The following is a 13,831-nucleotide window of genomic DNA, read 5'->3' as shown; positions in this document are numbered from 1 at the left end:
AATATATGAAATACTCTGAAATCTCTCGATGCTATTCAATATCTTCGAACATTGTGACTAATCTTTTGTAACTAACATATCAATATCATTCAAAAGTCTTCTAGTTATTGAGGCTACTTGATACTATCTTCTAGTAATCAGTTCTAGTTATCAGGATATCAATGTCTTTGAACGTTGTCATTAATCTTTATTACCGAGATATCAATACCAAAAGTCTTTTAGTTATTGATGCTACTTGATATTATCTTCTAATCACTTCTAATTACTAAGATATTGATATTCTATTTAATTTTAAATTTAGATTCTGCGGAGTCTCGATATTTCTTTTCAATTATTCAGGAAGATCATATATTGCAACGGTCCATTTTTATTTTAATATTATCTGTCTCTGCAATTAAGTCTCAAATAAAAAATCTGTCAAAGTGAAGTATTCTTACAAAATTCAAGTTTAAAATCTTTTAATTTTTAATTGCTTAGTTATATTTTTTTCTGTTTTTTATTTCTTTAAAATGAAAGAGAGAGAGAGAAAGAGAAATGTACATTTAAAAGAACTTTAAAAAGATCAGTTTATTTCATTTATTCATTATGTAAAAATTTATTATATATTTATGCACAATATTTATTATATAAAAATTTGATTAAAAAATCAGTTTATTTTAATCATACTTTTTGTATATACTGCTTCTCTCTCTTTTTTTCTCTTTCTCGCTCGCAAAAATAAACATACACTTATTTAAGCGTGGCAAGTTATGCTAAAACAAAGAGCTAATGATATTCTCGATAACACATTCATCTCTCCACTTGCGGCATGACACAATGTGTTGTTCTTTAGCTGCTTCGCGCGGCCGAGTTTCGGAGTCGCGGACTGCAGAAAAGCATTTCGGTCGCATTCATCCATTTATTCGTACACGTTTCCGAGCCGGCACACAGCACACGGTCGTTGCAACAGGAAAGATGGGAAGGGGGAAGAAGGATAGAGAGAGAATGAGAGAGAAGGATGGGATCTCTCGACTTCCTGTCTCTGTTCTCGCCCGCGCGCGCGTTTGACAGCTCGCGGTGAAGCACGTGTTTGGTGCTTTTGACAGCTCGCGTTGACAGAAGAGGCACCGTGTCGGCCGAGTAGAAGAGAAATCTGCAAAATTGTGCGGCTCGAAAGGAACTCGAAGATGAGGAAGGTTAGATCGCGTTTGTCGCATGCAACTGAGGAATCTCTGCTCCTGTGCCGAGCGAGAGAGTTTGTTACATGACCTTGAGTGATGTCACCGAGGCCAATGGGAAACCTTCCAAACGGCGCCGCTATAACTCGATCTACCTGAGAGAAAAAGAGATAGGTAGAGAGAGAAAGGGGAGAAGAAAGAAAAAAAAGAGAATACAAGAGAAAGAGAATTCTGTGACGTCATCTGCGCGATGGCATTATGCGCAGCGATGGATGGTGGATGCGAGTCACCAGGTAGAGTCGATTGAAATTTTCTAGCCAGAAGATATAATAATTGTCAGCAACGTTTCTCTTTTTGATTCGCTTTATCTCGCGATCCTCCTTTCTTCTCTCTTCCCCTGGGGAGATATCTCGGGGTTTGCTTATCACGGCTCGCTGGAGATGATGCGCCTCGCAACGACAACGTGTCGCCGTGGGTGGAGGAATTGCACAAGGGGGGACGGTTCAATACATGTTGCAGCCTTTTGCGAAATGCATACACAAAGTTTTCAGAGCATTGTGTTCCACGCTTACAATTTAATCGATCCCCTCCCCCAGTGGTGATTGTGAGACTATCACCTGGGGATCAGTATCGCCTCCCCCTTCTCTCCTTTTGAATGAAAACCTTTTTATGATTCCGCATCTCGTTTCCTTTTCTCTCGTTCGTGGAAACGAGTGCGCACACATCGAAGAAGAATTTATTGCAGCGCAATTCGACGAGAGAAATGCGTACACGTACGTGTACACATATGCGTACATGTGTCAGCCACGTATATATTTGTGTATACACGTACACACACAGGTTCGCCACTTCCAGTGGAGGAGAGAAGCGGCTAGCGGCAACATCGCGCACACATACACACATGTACACACATGTACACACATATACACACATACACACACTCACACACATACACACAAGCCGTTTGTCGGACTCGGCCGACCCGGAGTCACCGACTTTTCGAGGCCACGGCAGACGCGCTCCAAACGCCTGTGTGCGTGACGGTGTGACATGTGTATGTGATTATTGTGTGGCGTGTATGTGTGTGTCTGTGTGTATGTGTGTGTGTTACACTCTCGCAGATTGTGCCGCGTCGATTATAACCGCGCGATCTATCGTCGCCGCGAGATACGAGCTCAAGGACGCGTCTTTTCCGCACGCTTTCGCACGCGCGTGAAAGCGTGCACGACCGTGAATTTTGGCTGGTAACGCAGGATTTCGAGACAACACTCGCTCGTGTATTTGGATCGTGTCTAAAATAATAAAAATTGAAAAACATTGAAGTGGATCGATTTTCGAATGAATTTTACCCATCTGTCGAATGTTTAATTTTTCACTTTTTCGATGGACAGGTATCAATTGTGTTTTTTTTTTGCTCTTTTGTAGGAATTTTTTAGTATCTGCTCGGCACCGAAAATTCTTTCCCTATTGATATTTTAAGGGTTTCTAAATACAAAGGGCCTTTGTACAATATTTCGCTCCGACTAAAAACTTTCTGATTTACAGTTTTACACATTTAAAGTTACTTTGGGGTACCTGAAGGTTCATCGTTGACAGAAAGGTTAATCTTGAAAGACGTGAGATAAAATTTTTAAACGAAGAGTGAGCTTCAAAGATTTATTACGCAGAGAATCAGTTGCTAAAATATTCTTTTTGTACGAACACCCGGTACAATACGATGCGTTCTACTTGCGCTTTTACGTCGTTTCTTTAAATTGCGTCGAGAATGATAATGAAGCTGTGCGGTATTTTGTGTGTATGTGTGTGTGTGTGATAATGGAAACGAGGAAAAGATAATCTTAAACGCGTGTTGAATCGTTTCTTATTCTCTTTTACGGAACGATCTTTCGAACGAGGAGAAAGTGTTTGGACGATTCTTTAACGGTGATGGTATTGCGTGTGACGTAATTGTGTCACTAATCGTAACATCAATTTGAGAGATGTTGCGTAACCGGCTTATATTAAAATTCTTCTCTTAATCCATTTGTTTCAATCGATGTGAAATAAAAAATATTTCAGGAAAAATAAAATTGCATCGCAATATATTTTTATACATTCATCGCGTGAGGATCTTCTTTATATATAGAATTAATCGTACAAAATATCGAGCGACGAAAAATCTCGTTAAAATATAACCGAATGTTTTTTTTTCGTTTATTAATTTTTTTATATTTCCAAAAAAAACTCAAACGAATGCTATCGAATTATGGCTTTCACCGCGTTACACATTTCGGCAACGACTTGCTCGAGCTCGGACAACTGCCTAACATAAGTCCTTCCCTGAGTGGTGTCGTTGTTTCGTTAGCAGTCTGACGCAATGACGGATAACAGACGCTCACAGGGCTAATGGACTGTGTATACAGTACAAAAATCGAGCGCTGCACACGCACTTTCGACCGTGGTACCGCGTACTCTCGGATTCGTATCTCCTCTTAGTTAGTTCTTCGTCGAGCAAAGTAAATTTCAGCCCCGCGAGAGAAGCTGCTTCTCTCTTCTTCGAGAACGAAAATGGCTCGAATTGAAATCCAGATATTTATTCTCATAATATATAAGATAATTCATTTTAATCTCTAAACAGGCAAATATTTGGAAAAGGGATTTTGGAAAAGAATATATTAAACAAAAGTTGTAAGATTTCGAGAGGGACATAATATCGTGAGCTAGAATTGCCTTTGAATACTATTTTTCAAATTTATTTAATGTCAACTTAGTTTTTTTTAATGGAATTATCCTAATTTTTTATTTAATTGATTCCTCGCAATATTTGATATAAAAGTTATAAGTAAGATTGCCTAAAACTGAATAACAAGATATTTTATACTTTAATATATTTGATATAATTTTGTATAAACTGTGTTATGTGAAATCTCGTAAAATATTCATTTTTCGATCTTACTTCAATACTTTTATGAAAATAATAAGAAAAATCGTTAAAAAAATGCATAGTTTTAATACATTGTTTTTAAGAAAAAATATATGATCTATAAATATAACTCGCTCTGTTTTAAAATTTAATATAGAGAATCAATAATCTCTTACACATAATAATTTTCAAGTTAGCAAAGACTTTTTAACTTAAAAGTTAATTGCCTCCCTCAAGTTTTAAAAGAAAAGAATGATATATTATATATCCACTTATATTAAATGTTATATATACATTTTCAGGTTTCCATTTGTATCAACACAATATTTTTATAAATAAAACAATATGACACACATTTCGAGCTATTAAAATTTACACAGGATGTTCCAAATTATCCGTATTCTCTTTCCATATACATATACATATTTAGATTAATTTAAAATATATCTTGACAAGAATATCGAGACAATTCATCTCGGAGTTGTAACAAAAATTTAAAGTTATTTATCAATTGTTATATCAATTTTTAGAATTTTTTATTCTTTAGGAGAAGCATTTTATTTATCAGTTATCTTTCCACATTCTTTAGATCGTATTTTACGTTATTTATAACAATCAGTCGAGATTACGCTGCGATATACTCGCACTGGTATTTAAGATAATTCGACGTCTTCTTTTACCTTTTTTATTGATACATCACGCATCTTCTTTTTTTATCTATCTATCTCTTTTTTTATCATTATTGCGACTGCTGATATCTTCACGTGCCATAACCAGTCCGACAAATCTATACTTTGGTATATAAAAGCAATAGTACACACGCGGTATGTCCAACAATAAAAATCCGATATCCCGTTCAAATGGATTATTTGTTTCGCATTCGATGCAATATTCATCATCTCTTATTTCATCGATATCGCGCGCGTGTCCCGTAAAAATGACCGATATATTTTACGGAGGATACACATGTCAACAATTTGCTTTCGTATATATATTTTTTTCTCGCACACCGTCGAATTTCCTTTTATTTTATCGAGGATATGCATAGACCTGGGAAATGCGCTGTCGCAGTACAATGATGCACATGTCGAAGGCAACATGTGGAATTCTATATGTACAGTTTGAAAGTATAATCGATGCCACACATTTTTCATGTACTTCTTACGAATGTTTTTCAGTTGTTGTATTTAGTAACATATATACATTTCACGACAGCACGTACGAAGATAATGTACGGCGCAGTTGCAGTAATAATATTGCACGAAAATGAAAGAGAATCTTAAGCGAAAAAAAAAGAAAAACATTTTATACAATAATTACAGGTCTTTTCAAAGTAGAGAAAAAATATTTCAATTTTATGATCCTCCCTCCTCTAGCCACTCTGCTACTGACAAGGAAACTAAATGAATTTTTTTATCTCGAGAAATATTCAATACATCAACAAATATTTTATACAAAAGTTTCACAGTAAAAATATCTCTATTTAACTACGTTAATAATATTTTAGAAAAATAATGTTTTTTAATGAAAAAAAATAATTTTTTAACATTTTATCAATGTGCTTAAATAGAAGGTACCATGAAACTTTTGTATGAAATATTTTTTGATGTATTCAATACTTTTCGAGATAAAAAAATTCATCCATTTATCCTTCCCTACATGTATGCAAAGTTTCATGAAAAATCAGAATTTTCGAGTTTTTTGCGAGGTTCTCTTGTGATTCACTTACATCTACTCATATATATTCTTTACACAATATTCTTCATATCGAGGATTTCACGTTACGTTCAAATGAATACTTGATCTATGTAAATTCGTTAATTAAAGAAAATACAGTCTTATGAAACGAAGAGAGAATAAACCCGCTTTATATTCTTTTATAAAAACGAGATAATGCTTAATAATAATAAAAAAAAAAAAAAAGAATTGTACGTCGATGAAATTTTGCATCGCAATGACATAGCAATGCCACTCGCAGCGTGACATCACTTGAGCAACTTGCTTTGTAGCTATTCGTGAGATGATGCGTGTGTTCGGGATCACACAAAAAGCGGAGTCAGTCGTTTCCTCGCATTATCACGTCACGCATAACGCGAACGTCGTGATGGAAATGCTACCACCGCTCCATTGAATGGAGAAGATTAAAGGTCTATTTACACTTGTCCGTTTTCTGTTCATATATACCTGCTGTTCCTCTGGGGGGGGGGGGGGGGAATGTGATTATTTCCACATTAAAGGATCATCGCATTTGTTCAAAGCGTATCCGTACGATTTGTTTCATCTGTACGCTTCGGTGTCATTCGTTTTTTATTTACTTGTTTAAAAATTTTCTCGCCAATGACTGAAAAAAATATTTTATTTCGTCTCTCGTAATGGAATATAATACAATATTGGATACAAAATGGGCAAGTGTAAATGGACCTTAAACGTTATTTCGCTCGCGCGGAGTTGCTTTATATATAAGAAGACGCTTTTGTACGGACATTAGTGAGGCGAGACGAACGCATGAGCGACTATTACCTAAATCGAGTGTGAGATAAAAGCTTCCTCGCAGCCTTCTTAATATCGAAATTACGAAAGTTAAAATTGGCACTATATGATTATATTTTTTTTATATATTCTGTATGTTATCAATTTAAATTATATTAAGTATAATCGTAAGATTTTTCTAGACACTTTAAATATTTATCTGTGAGCGATTTGCTCTTAAATTTATGCGTGTGTTTGAGATAGACATATAGATATCAATGCCATATATTTATATTAATCATTAGAATTTTTACAATATTTGCAAAATTCATAGAATCCAAATTTAATACAGATATTATCTCGTAATTACACATTTTCCCGAATAATGTTATTATTAATTGATAACATATTTATTGTATTGCACAATTTATATTTATATGTAAAGCATTTCAAAAGCGAAATAAATTGCAAATTGACTTTGAGTTTTCAAGGAACTCGTACGAAAAAAACATGCTCGATAGCCTGTATATTTACAGTAATATATGTACAATATAATATGTTATAATATATACTTACAATATATATACTTTGTCCGCGATTAATATTTTTTGACAGAAATCAGCTGATAATTGTCAAAAATTTTAATCGACTTTAAAGAAATATAACATATTATTTAAAACATATTATTATTTTAATTTTTATAACATATTAATATTTTAAAATTTAATTAGCAAATTAACGCTTTAATCAGCTGATATCTGTCAAAATATTATTCGAGTTTAAAATATTATAACATGTTATTTATAACATTATTATTTTAATTTTTATAACATTTTTATTTAAAAATTTAATTAGGAAATTAACGCTTTAATCAGCTGATTTTTGCTAAAAAATATTAATCAAGTTTAAACAACCTTTATATAAAAATATAATTCTTTTTCATATAAAACCGAGGAATTGCGCGCGCTTGTGTTGTTCTAGTATAATATAATAATATAATAATGTGACGAATTACAAAAAGCGTTAAATCATTCGTGTTTTATTTATTTATTTTTTGCAGATTCGGCACTTTAGGAACCAAGAGAGCTCCAATAGTCATGCTATACAACAGGGGGAAGTGTCCTCGTCGAATCCTAGCATACTGTCCAACGATCAACTTGGCCCTTTCTTACTTGAGGTTTGTATTTTCGGTTTGAATTAACAAATAAAATTAAATAATTCAAGCTATAAGTCATCTTTTATCGTTAAATATTGTTAGAAAGTCGTTAGTGAAGAGTTAAAAAACGAGAGATTTTTAACGGTGTTACTCTGTATTTTTTTTATTTGTAAAAATTATTGTCACTAAATCCAATCATATTTTCTTCTTCATACAGGCGCTAGACGGCTTTATACTTGTTGTAAATACAGAGGGCCGCGTAGAGTACGTTTCGGCGAACATAACGCAGTACATAAATTACACGAAGGACGATGTACTCAAAAAGGATATTTACAATATTATTCATCATGGGGATCACAACACCTTTATGTCTAATTTGCTACCTATGTCTTCGTTAGGTACGTATTCTTTTAACCGTATCACGGACGGTGGTACCATTTTTATTTTTTAGGGGTAGTAAATATTCGAATGGGGTAGATTGTAGATAGGCGCAATTAGCAGATCATGAATAATTCAATGCGGAGATCCTGTTCCTCAGGATTTTTTCACGTTTTATTTTCTTATTTTTTTTATTTCATCATTTGTGGATTTAAAGATGGTTTTCATAAAATCGAGTGACACATATATTTCTGACGAATTGAAATTCTCCTTTTCATCGTGGTTTTCGTTATCTCTGCATGACGTACAAATATACTAGTGCAATCACAGTCAATTAATTCTCATTTCTGAAATTTCAATTTCTCTTTTTTTAATTATAATTATGATTATACCTGTAGTTGTGCAAAATACTTCTGCTTTGAATTTTAATTACATAATCTTTGAGACCAATTTTGATGTTATTTTTTTTTCTCTTAGAAATTAAATTTAGCTATTCTTAAAGTTTATTTGAAATTAATATAAAAAAACAATATTTATTTGAACTTCTGAAAATATTATAATTTTTCAGACTCTGATATTACTATAAATATATATAAAGAGTATTTCCATATTAAATTCTTTAATATATGTGACGCGGAGTAGTTTTTGTGTTAAAAAAAAAAAAAAAAAAAAAAAAAAGGACGACACTCGAGTTCCTACATTACAGGTTGGACCGAGCCGCAACCTCAGACCAGGAGCCGCATCTTCAATTGCCGCTTCTTAGTGAAGCCTCCCGATGATAAGGACGAGACTATGGAAGAGAAGCAACAGCGAGTATCGAAGTACGAGTCTATGCAAATCAATTCTGTTATTCTGCCCACTAATACCGATCGTCTGGAGAGCGGTGATGTGTCCTCCGAGTCAGATACTAGTCCTTGCCTATTGTGCATAGGGCGTAGAATACCGCCAAACGAGAAACCCATTAATACCAACGTCGAGCAATTCACCGTCAAATTGGACACCGCTTGGAAAATTATCGGGGTTGATCTCAGTTGGTTATCTCCTAATTACAAGAACCTAACCAAGGTAAGGGTTCGTACAACTATGTCGTATATCTACTTTAGTATAGTACTTTAGAGGGGAGGTGTCGTGCTAGATTCACGAAGTTAGCACATTTTTTCAATTTTGATTTTTTAATATAAAAAATGCGAAACTTTTTTTAATTTTTATCAGGAACTGTAGAACTATGAAAAGTGCTATAAGAACTCTTACTATTTTTTTTTTAATTCGTAAAATGTGCCAACTTCACAGACACCTTAAAGTTATATTTTAACAAGAATAATACTTATATAATTACTATTCTTTCGAAGATTATTTTTTTCTCTCCCTCTCTTTCTCTTTCCTGTTATGCATCGCACATGATTACTCGAGAGATATTTACAGACATTTTCTGTTGCAGGACAACCTGATAGGCAAATCGATCAAAGATTTGTGTCACTCTCATGATCTCAGTACGCTCACGAAGCATTTGAACGATACCCTTCAATTCGGAGAAAATACGAGCGATGTGTACCGATTGTGCGTCCTTAGTCCTGATAAGTACCTCAAGATTCAAACAAAGTCAAAATTTTTCAAAGCAAATGCGATGAATAACGATAGCGATTTCATGATGGCTACTAATTCCATCATCACGTAAGTTTGCACATTACCTTCGATATTTATGAGTACGCAATATTATAAACATGATATCACACTCATATTTTATTCTCTAATTGCTCGATAGATGATTGTTCATTGAAAAATACATTGTTGAATGTCATTTGATTATATTATATTATATGAAAATAATATCTTGATATCTTAAAGAAGGCAGCAGCTTAATTATTCCTTTTCTTGGACATAAAGAATTTATAAAACACTGTTTTTGTATAATAAGCTAATTATATGTATATGTCTTAAATATATTTTAATAATTTAAACCACATTTATGATTATTATATAACAGTTTATATATCAGAAAAATCTTTTTTAAATATTACTTTTTATACTCTGCTTTAACTTATAAAATGGTATGTAGTCAATAGAATCAAAAGAGATAATTAAGCTGTTGCAAAACATCTCAATTATGATTTATATAAATTAGTCTTACAATTAGAGTAAAGTGAAAATGTGCAGCTAACTGACAAAAATGTGCCGTTTTATGTTGTTTTTTTATTATGTTTTATTCTTGTTTACAATAGGGACAATGAGTTAATACCTATCGAGAGTGGTCAGCTTTCCAACAACAAGATGTGCTCAGGACACCCTAGTAACCGTTGTGCGAATAATAGTAATAATAATAACGGTAATAATAACAATAACGTGGGTGGTCCGCTGATGCCCTCGCATCTGAACGGTCAAGTGAGTGGTATCAGTGCTCGTGGTATGGCGGTGTCCCACATCGCCACGTCGTCGAACTCAATCGCCTTTAACACGGGGGGTACCGGTGCCAGTGGTGGTAACAGTGACACGTGTAACCCCCTGACGTCGCTAAGCACGTCGGGCGGCAATCCGTTCAGCCAGTTTTCGGACCTGGAATTTCCCGAGCTTTTCCCTAGTTCCACAGGTTGGGACTTGGACAGTGCTGGGTGGGATAGGTCGGAATCGAGAGCGAGCGGGCCACCGAACTCTCGACCGTCTTCCCAGCCGGCCCCCACGTCACCGAGTCCGCAGGGAACCTTCTCGAACTCGGCAGCAGTGGCATCTCACAGTCCTCTACGATCGTTCAGCCCGAACTCGGTCAGCACCGCTCACACCTACAGTAATTCGTTCTCCTATAGTCCTCTTCAAGAGACCACGCAGACGTCCACGTTGAGTAGTAACGTCGCCAGCAGCATCAGCACTAATGGCGGCAACGTTGGCGGGGTCAACAGTAACATCGCTACGACCATCAAGCGAACGGAAGAGAGTAGCAAGAGCGGATGTCCTACTAGCAACAGTGGCGGTACTATAGACAACGCGACAGCGAGGACCAGCGGCGTCGTCGAGGCTCAAAATAACAGTATAATATCCACCGAGTCCGGTAGACTGCGAAACTTGTTGACCATGGGCCCGAACGCCAGCGAAGACAGCCAAGACAATACAGAGAACGATTCGAATAATTCGAGCAGGCACAGGATACTGAAGACTCTGTTGAACCAGCAGGACGAAGACGACTATCATTCGGAGCATAAAGTGCGCACGAGTCCTAGCAACATGCCAAAGTCTAGCATGGAGCATCCCAAGTCGTCGCTCGGAAACAACAATATGCTACTGCAGGTAATTTGACGATTATAAAAGCGCTAATAGCTACGAACAAAGCAGAAGTAAATTTAATGTAGAATTGACAACTATGTATCGGTTACTATTTCTAAATCAAACTTGTCACTTTAGATTATCTGAATGTAATTATTTGTTTAATTATACATTTATTTATACGAAAAATCTTTGATACGTTTGATATGTGTTCGTTTTTAATTCTTATCGCTTTATTATTTTTTCTTCTTTTTCATTTTAAGTTACTAAACGAAAAGAATGATGACGAGGACGACACACAGGATACACGTAGCGGAACGAAGAAAAGAGGAAATGAAATGCTTCTGCAGCAATTGATGAAACAAGATCCAGACGAAGAGAGAAAGATACCGGAACAACTACAACAAGTAAAGCAGGTACAACAGGTACAACCAGTACAACAAGTAAAGGTATGTTTCAGTATTCATATCAAGAATCGAAACGAAAATAATGGTATATAAAAGTAAGATATGAAGAATAAAAAAAAAAGAGAGCATAATACTTACATCATGATATAATAAGATAACTACAAAATAATACATATATGATTTTAATTCATCGTCAGATGTGTAACTTGATATCGATAAAACAAAGTTCCTTTTTTCTTTAATTTTTTGCCAATTTTTTATATCTGTTACGTTTTATTGAAATATATAATTGATAATATACCATGCATTTTCGTTCTGATTCTTCAAAATAAAGAATTTGCATGTACAGTTTGCATAAATAGAAATAAGTAAGAAGTAACGTCAGACAATAACGAGAAGAGAATTTATCTTATAACTAGTGTTCTTGAAATTAATGTATCTCCAATTGATTTTCTTATTATTGTCGATGAGATCTGTACACCAAAAAAATTATATTCTCGAAGTAAGAGGGCTGTATATATATTATTATAAAATTTATCTTAACAGATACTCTTAAATGTTTCTAGAAAACATCATCTAAAATTAAGAATATATTCTTTATTAATAATAAACGGTCTCTTATATATATATAAGAGACCGTTTTTTTCTTTTTAACTTTCTTTTTAAGAGCGTATCTGAAAAAGGGACAAATATATAGAATATTGAAATTGGCGCATCCGTGGGAAAAGTTAACTGACAAAGTGACGAGTAAGGAGACACTAAGTTCGAGTCCCGATACAGCCGCTAGGTTTTTTTCTATATTGCATTTTTCTATTGTTTATAAAAGTTGGGAGTAATGGAAAAAGTGGGCGTATAGCCCAACCTGAGAACCTATAGCATTTCTCGTATTGTAGAATCCGGAGAACGATCTCTTGAGAAGTCTGGGCTTTCGGTCCGTTACGCCGTCTTCACAACCGAGCGATCACATAGCTCTAGGCAGCGCGACGACTCAGGTAGGCCAGAAAAGACCTGGAGAGGACGGCGATCTGAACGTAGCTGTGAAGCGACCTGTGGACGGCTTGCATCAAGTATCTTCTTCAGCAACGAGCTCTTCGAGCAACACAACGAGCAAGCTGTGGGAGAGGAATAAGATGCTAGCATCTTTATTAGCGAGAGAGCCGGCGCAAACATCGAACGTACCAACGAAGCTGCCCGCGTCTGTGATATCAGCAACTCCACAGGTACGAAATCTGATAACCAAACGTTTTTTTCGACACTCTCTCGTGATTGCATGATTTGAACAATTCTATACGTAGAGATTTTTCGGCCAATTTACGATTAATTTTTAATATTAAGAGAAAACGTGTTTCGATATATCAGCAACTCCGCAGGTACGAAATCTGATAATCAAGTTTTCTTCGACACTCTCTTCCGATTGCAAGATCTGATTAATCCTATACGTAGAGATTTTTCGACTAATTTGCGACTAATTTCTAATATTAAAAGAAAACGTGTCTCGATATACTCAATCTTGCGTAGTCCACCACGTGGTGGACCACGCTATTTCCTGAACTTTCTTTCATATTCGTCATTGCGGCCATTTTAGTGTGGTATAACAAAGGGTCTCTTCTCTCCGTTTTATACCTAGAAACTTTCAACTTAGAGTCAGCGTCGACTAGATTATTTTTTTGCTAAAATGCGCTAAAGCGGATTTTCTTCGAAAAGAAAAAGAAATTGTGCATGGTTTATATAGCTTTTAATCTCTTGATTAACTCGCTTCTATTTTGTTTGTGAATATTTTATAGTATATCAGAATCTCCTACTTTAATTTTTATAAATTATATAATACGTATAATATAATTTTATATTACACGTATAATATAATTTTATATTACACGTATAATATAATTTTATATTACACGTATAATATAATTTTATATAATAATATGTATACTATAATTTTATATATGTATAATACATATAATTTTACATATATCTTACAATTGGAAATATACGTATTAGAAAGCTAGAAATGATACGTTGAAAAATCATGCCTTTTTCCCAGACAAAGAAATAAAATAAACAATAAAATAGACAATAGCTTTTGTAGTGTTTTCCGTTAGAGTGGCTA

At 34.7% G+C, this 13,831-nt stretch overlaps 1 protein-coding gene across 3 annotated transcripts in view; it reads left to right on the top strand.

Moving 5' to 3' along the window:
- The window catches only part of LOC145945931 (uncharacterized), a 130,853-nt gene that overhangs the window by 96,027 nt on the left and 20,995 nt on the right, over window positions 1-13,831 (top strand). For all 3 annotated transcript variants that reach the window (XM_083055221.1, XM_083055223.1, XM_083055222.1), the window contains 7 exons: window positions 7,589-7,705; window positions 7,902-8,082; window positions 8,769-9,127; window positions 9,501-9,733; window positions 10,282-11,338; window positions 11,578-11,763; window positions 12,615-12,941. In XM_083055221.1, the coding sequence (XP_082911347.1) occupies window positions 7,589-7,705; window positions 7,902-8,082; window positions 8,769-9,127; window positions 9,501-9,733; window positions 10,282-11,338; window positions 11,578-11,763; window positions 12,615-12,941 (2,460 nt within the window). The remainder of the gene's footprint in view (window positions 1-7,588; window positions 7,706-7,901; window positions 8,083-8,768; window positions 9,128-9,500; window positions 9,734-10,281; window positions 11,339-11,577; window positions 11,764-12,614; window positions 12,942-13,831) is intronic.

The sequence above is a fragment of the Prenolepis imparis genome, unplaced genomic scaffold, assembly GCF_030444845.1.
Source record: "Prenolepis imparis isolate NDT839.2.m4 unplaced genomic scaffold, iyPreImpa1.0 SCAF_15, whole genome shotgun sequence".
NCBI classification, from domain to species: domain Eukaryota; kingdom Metazoa; phylum Arthropoda; class Insecta; order Hymenoptera; family Formicidae; genus Prenolepis; species Prenolepis imparis.
Note: the sequence above shows the minus strand (reverse complement) of the source record. Positions and strands in the feature narration are given on the sequence as shown.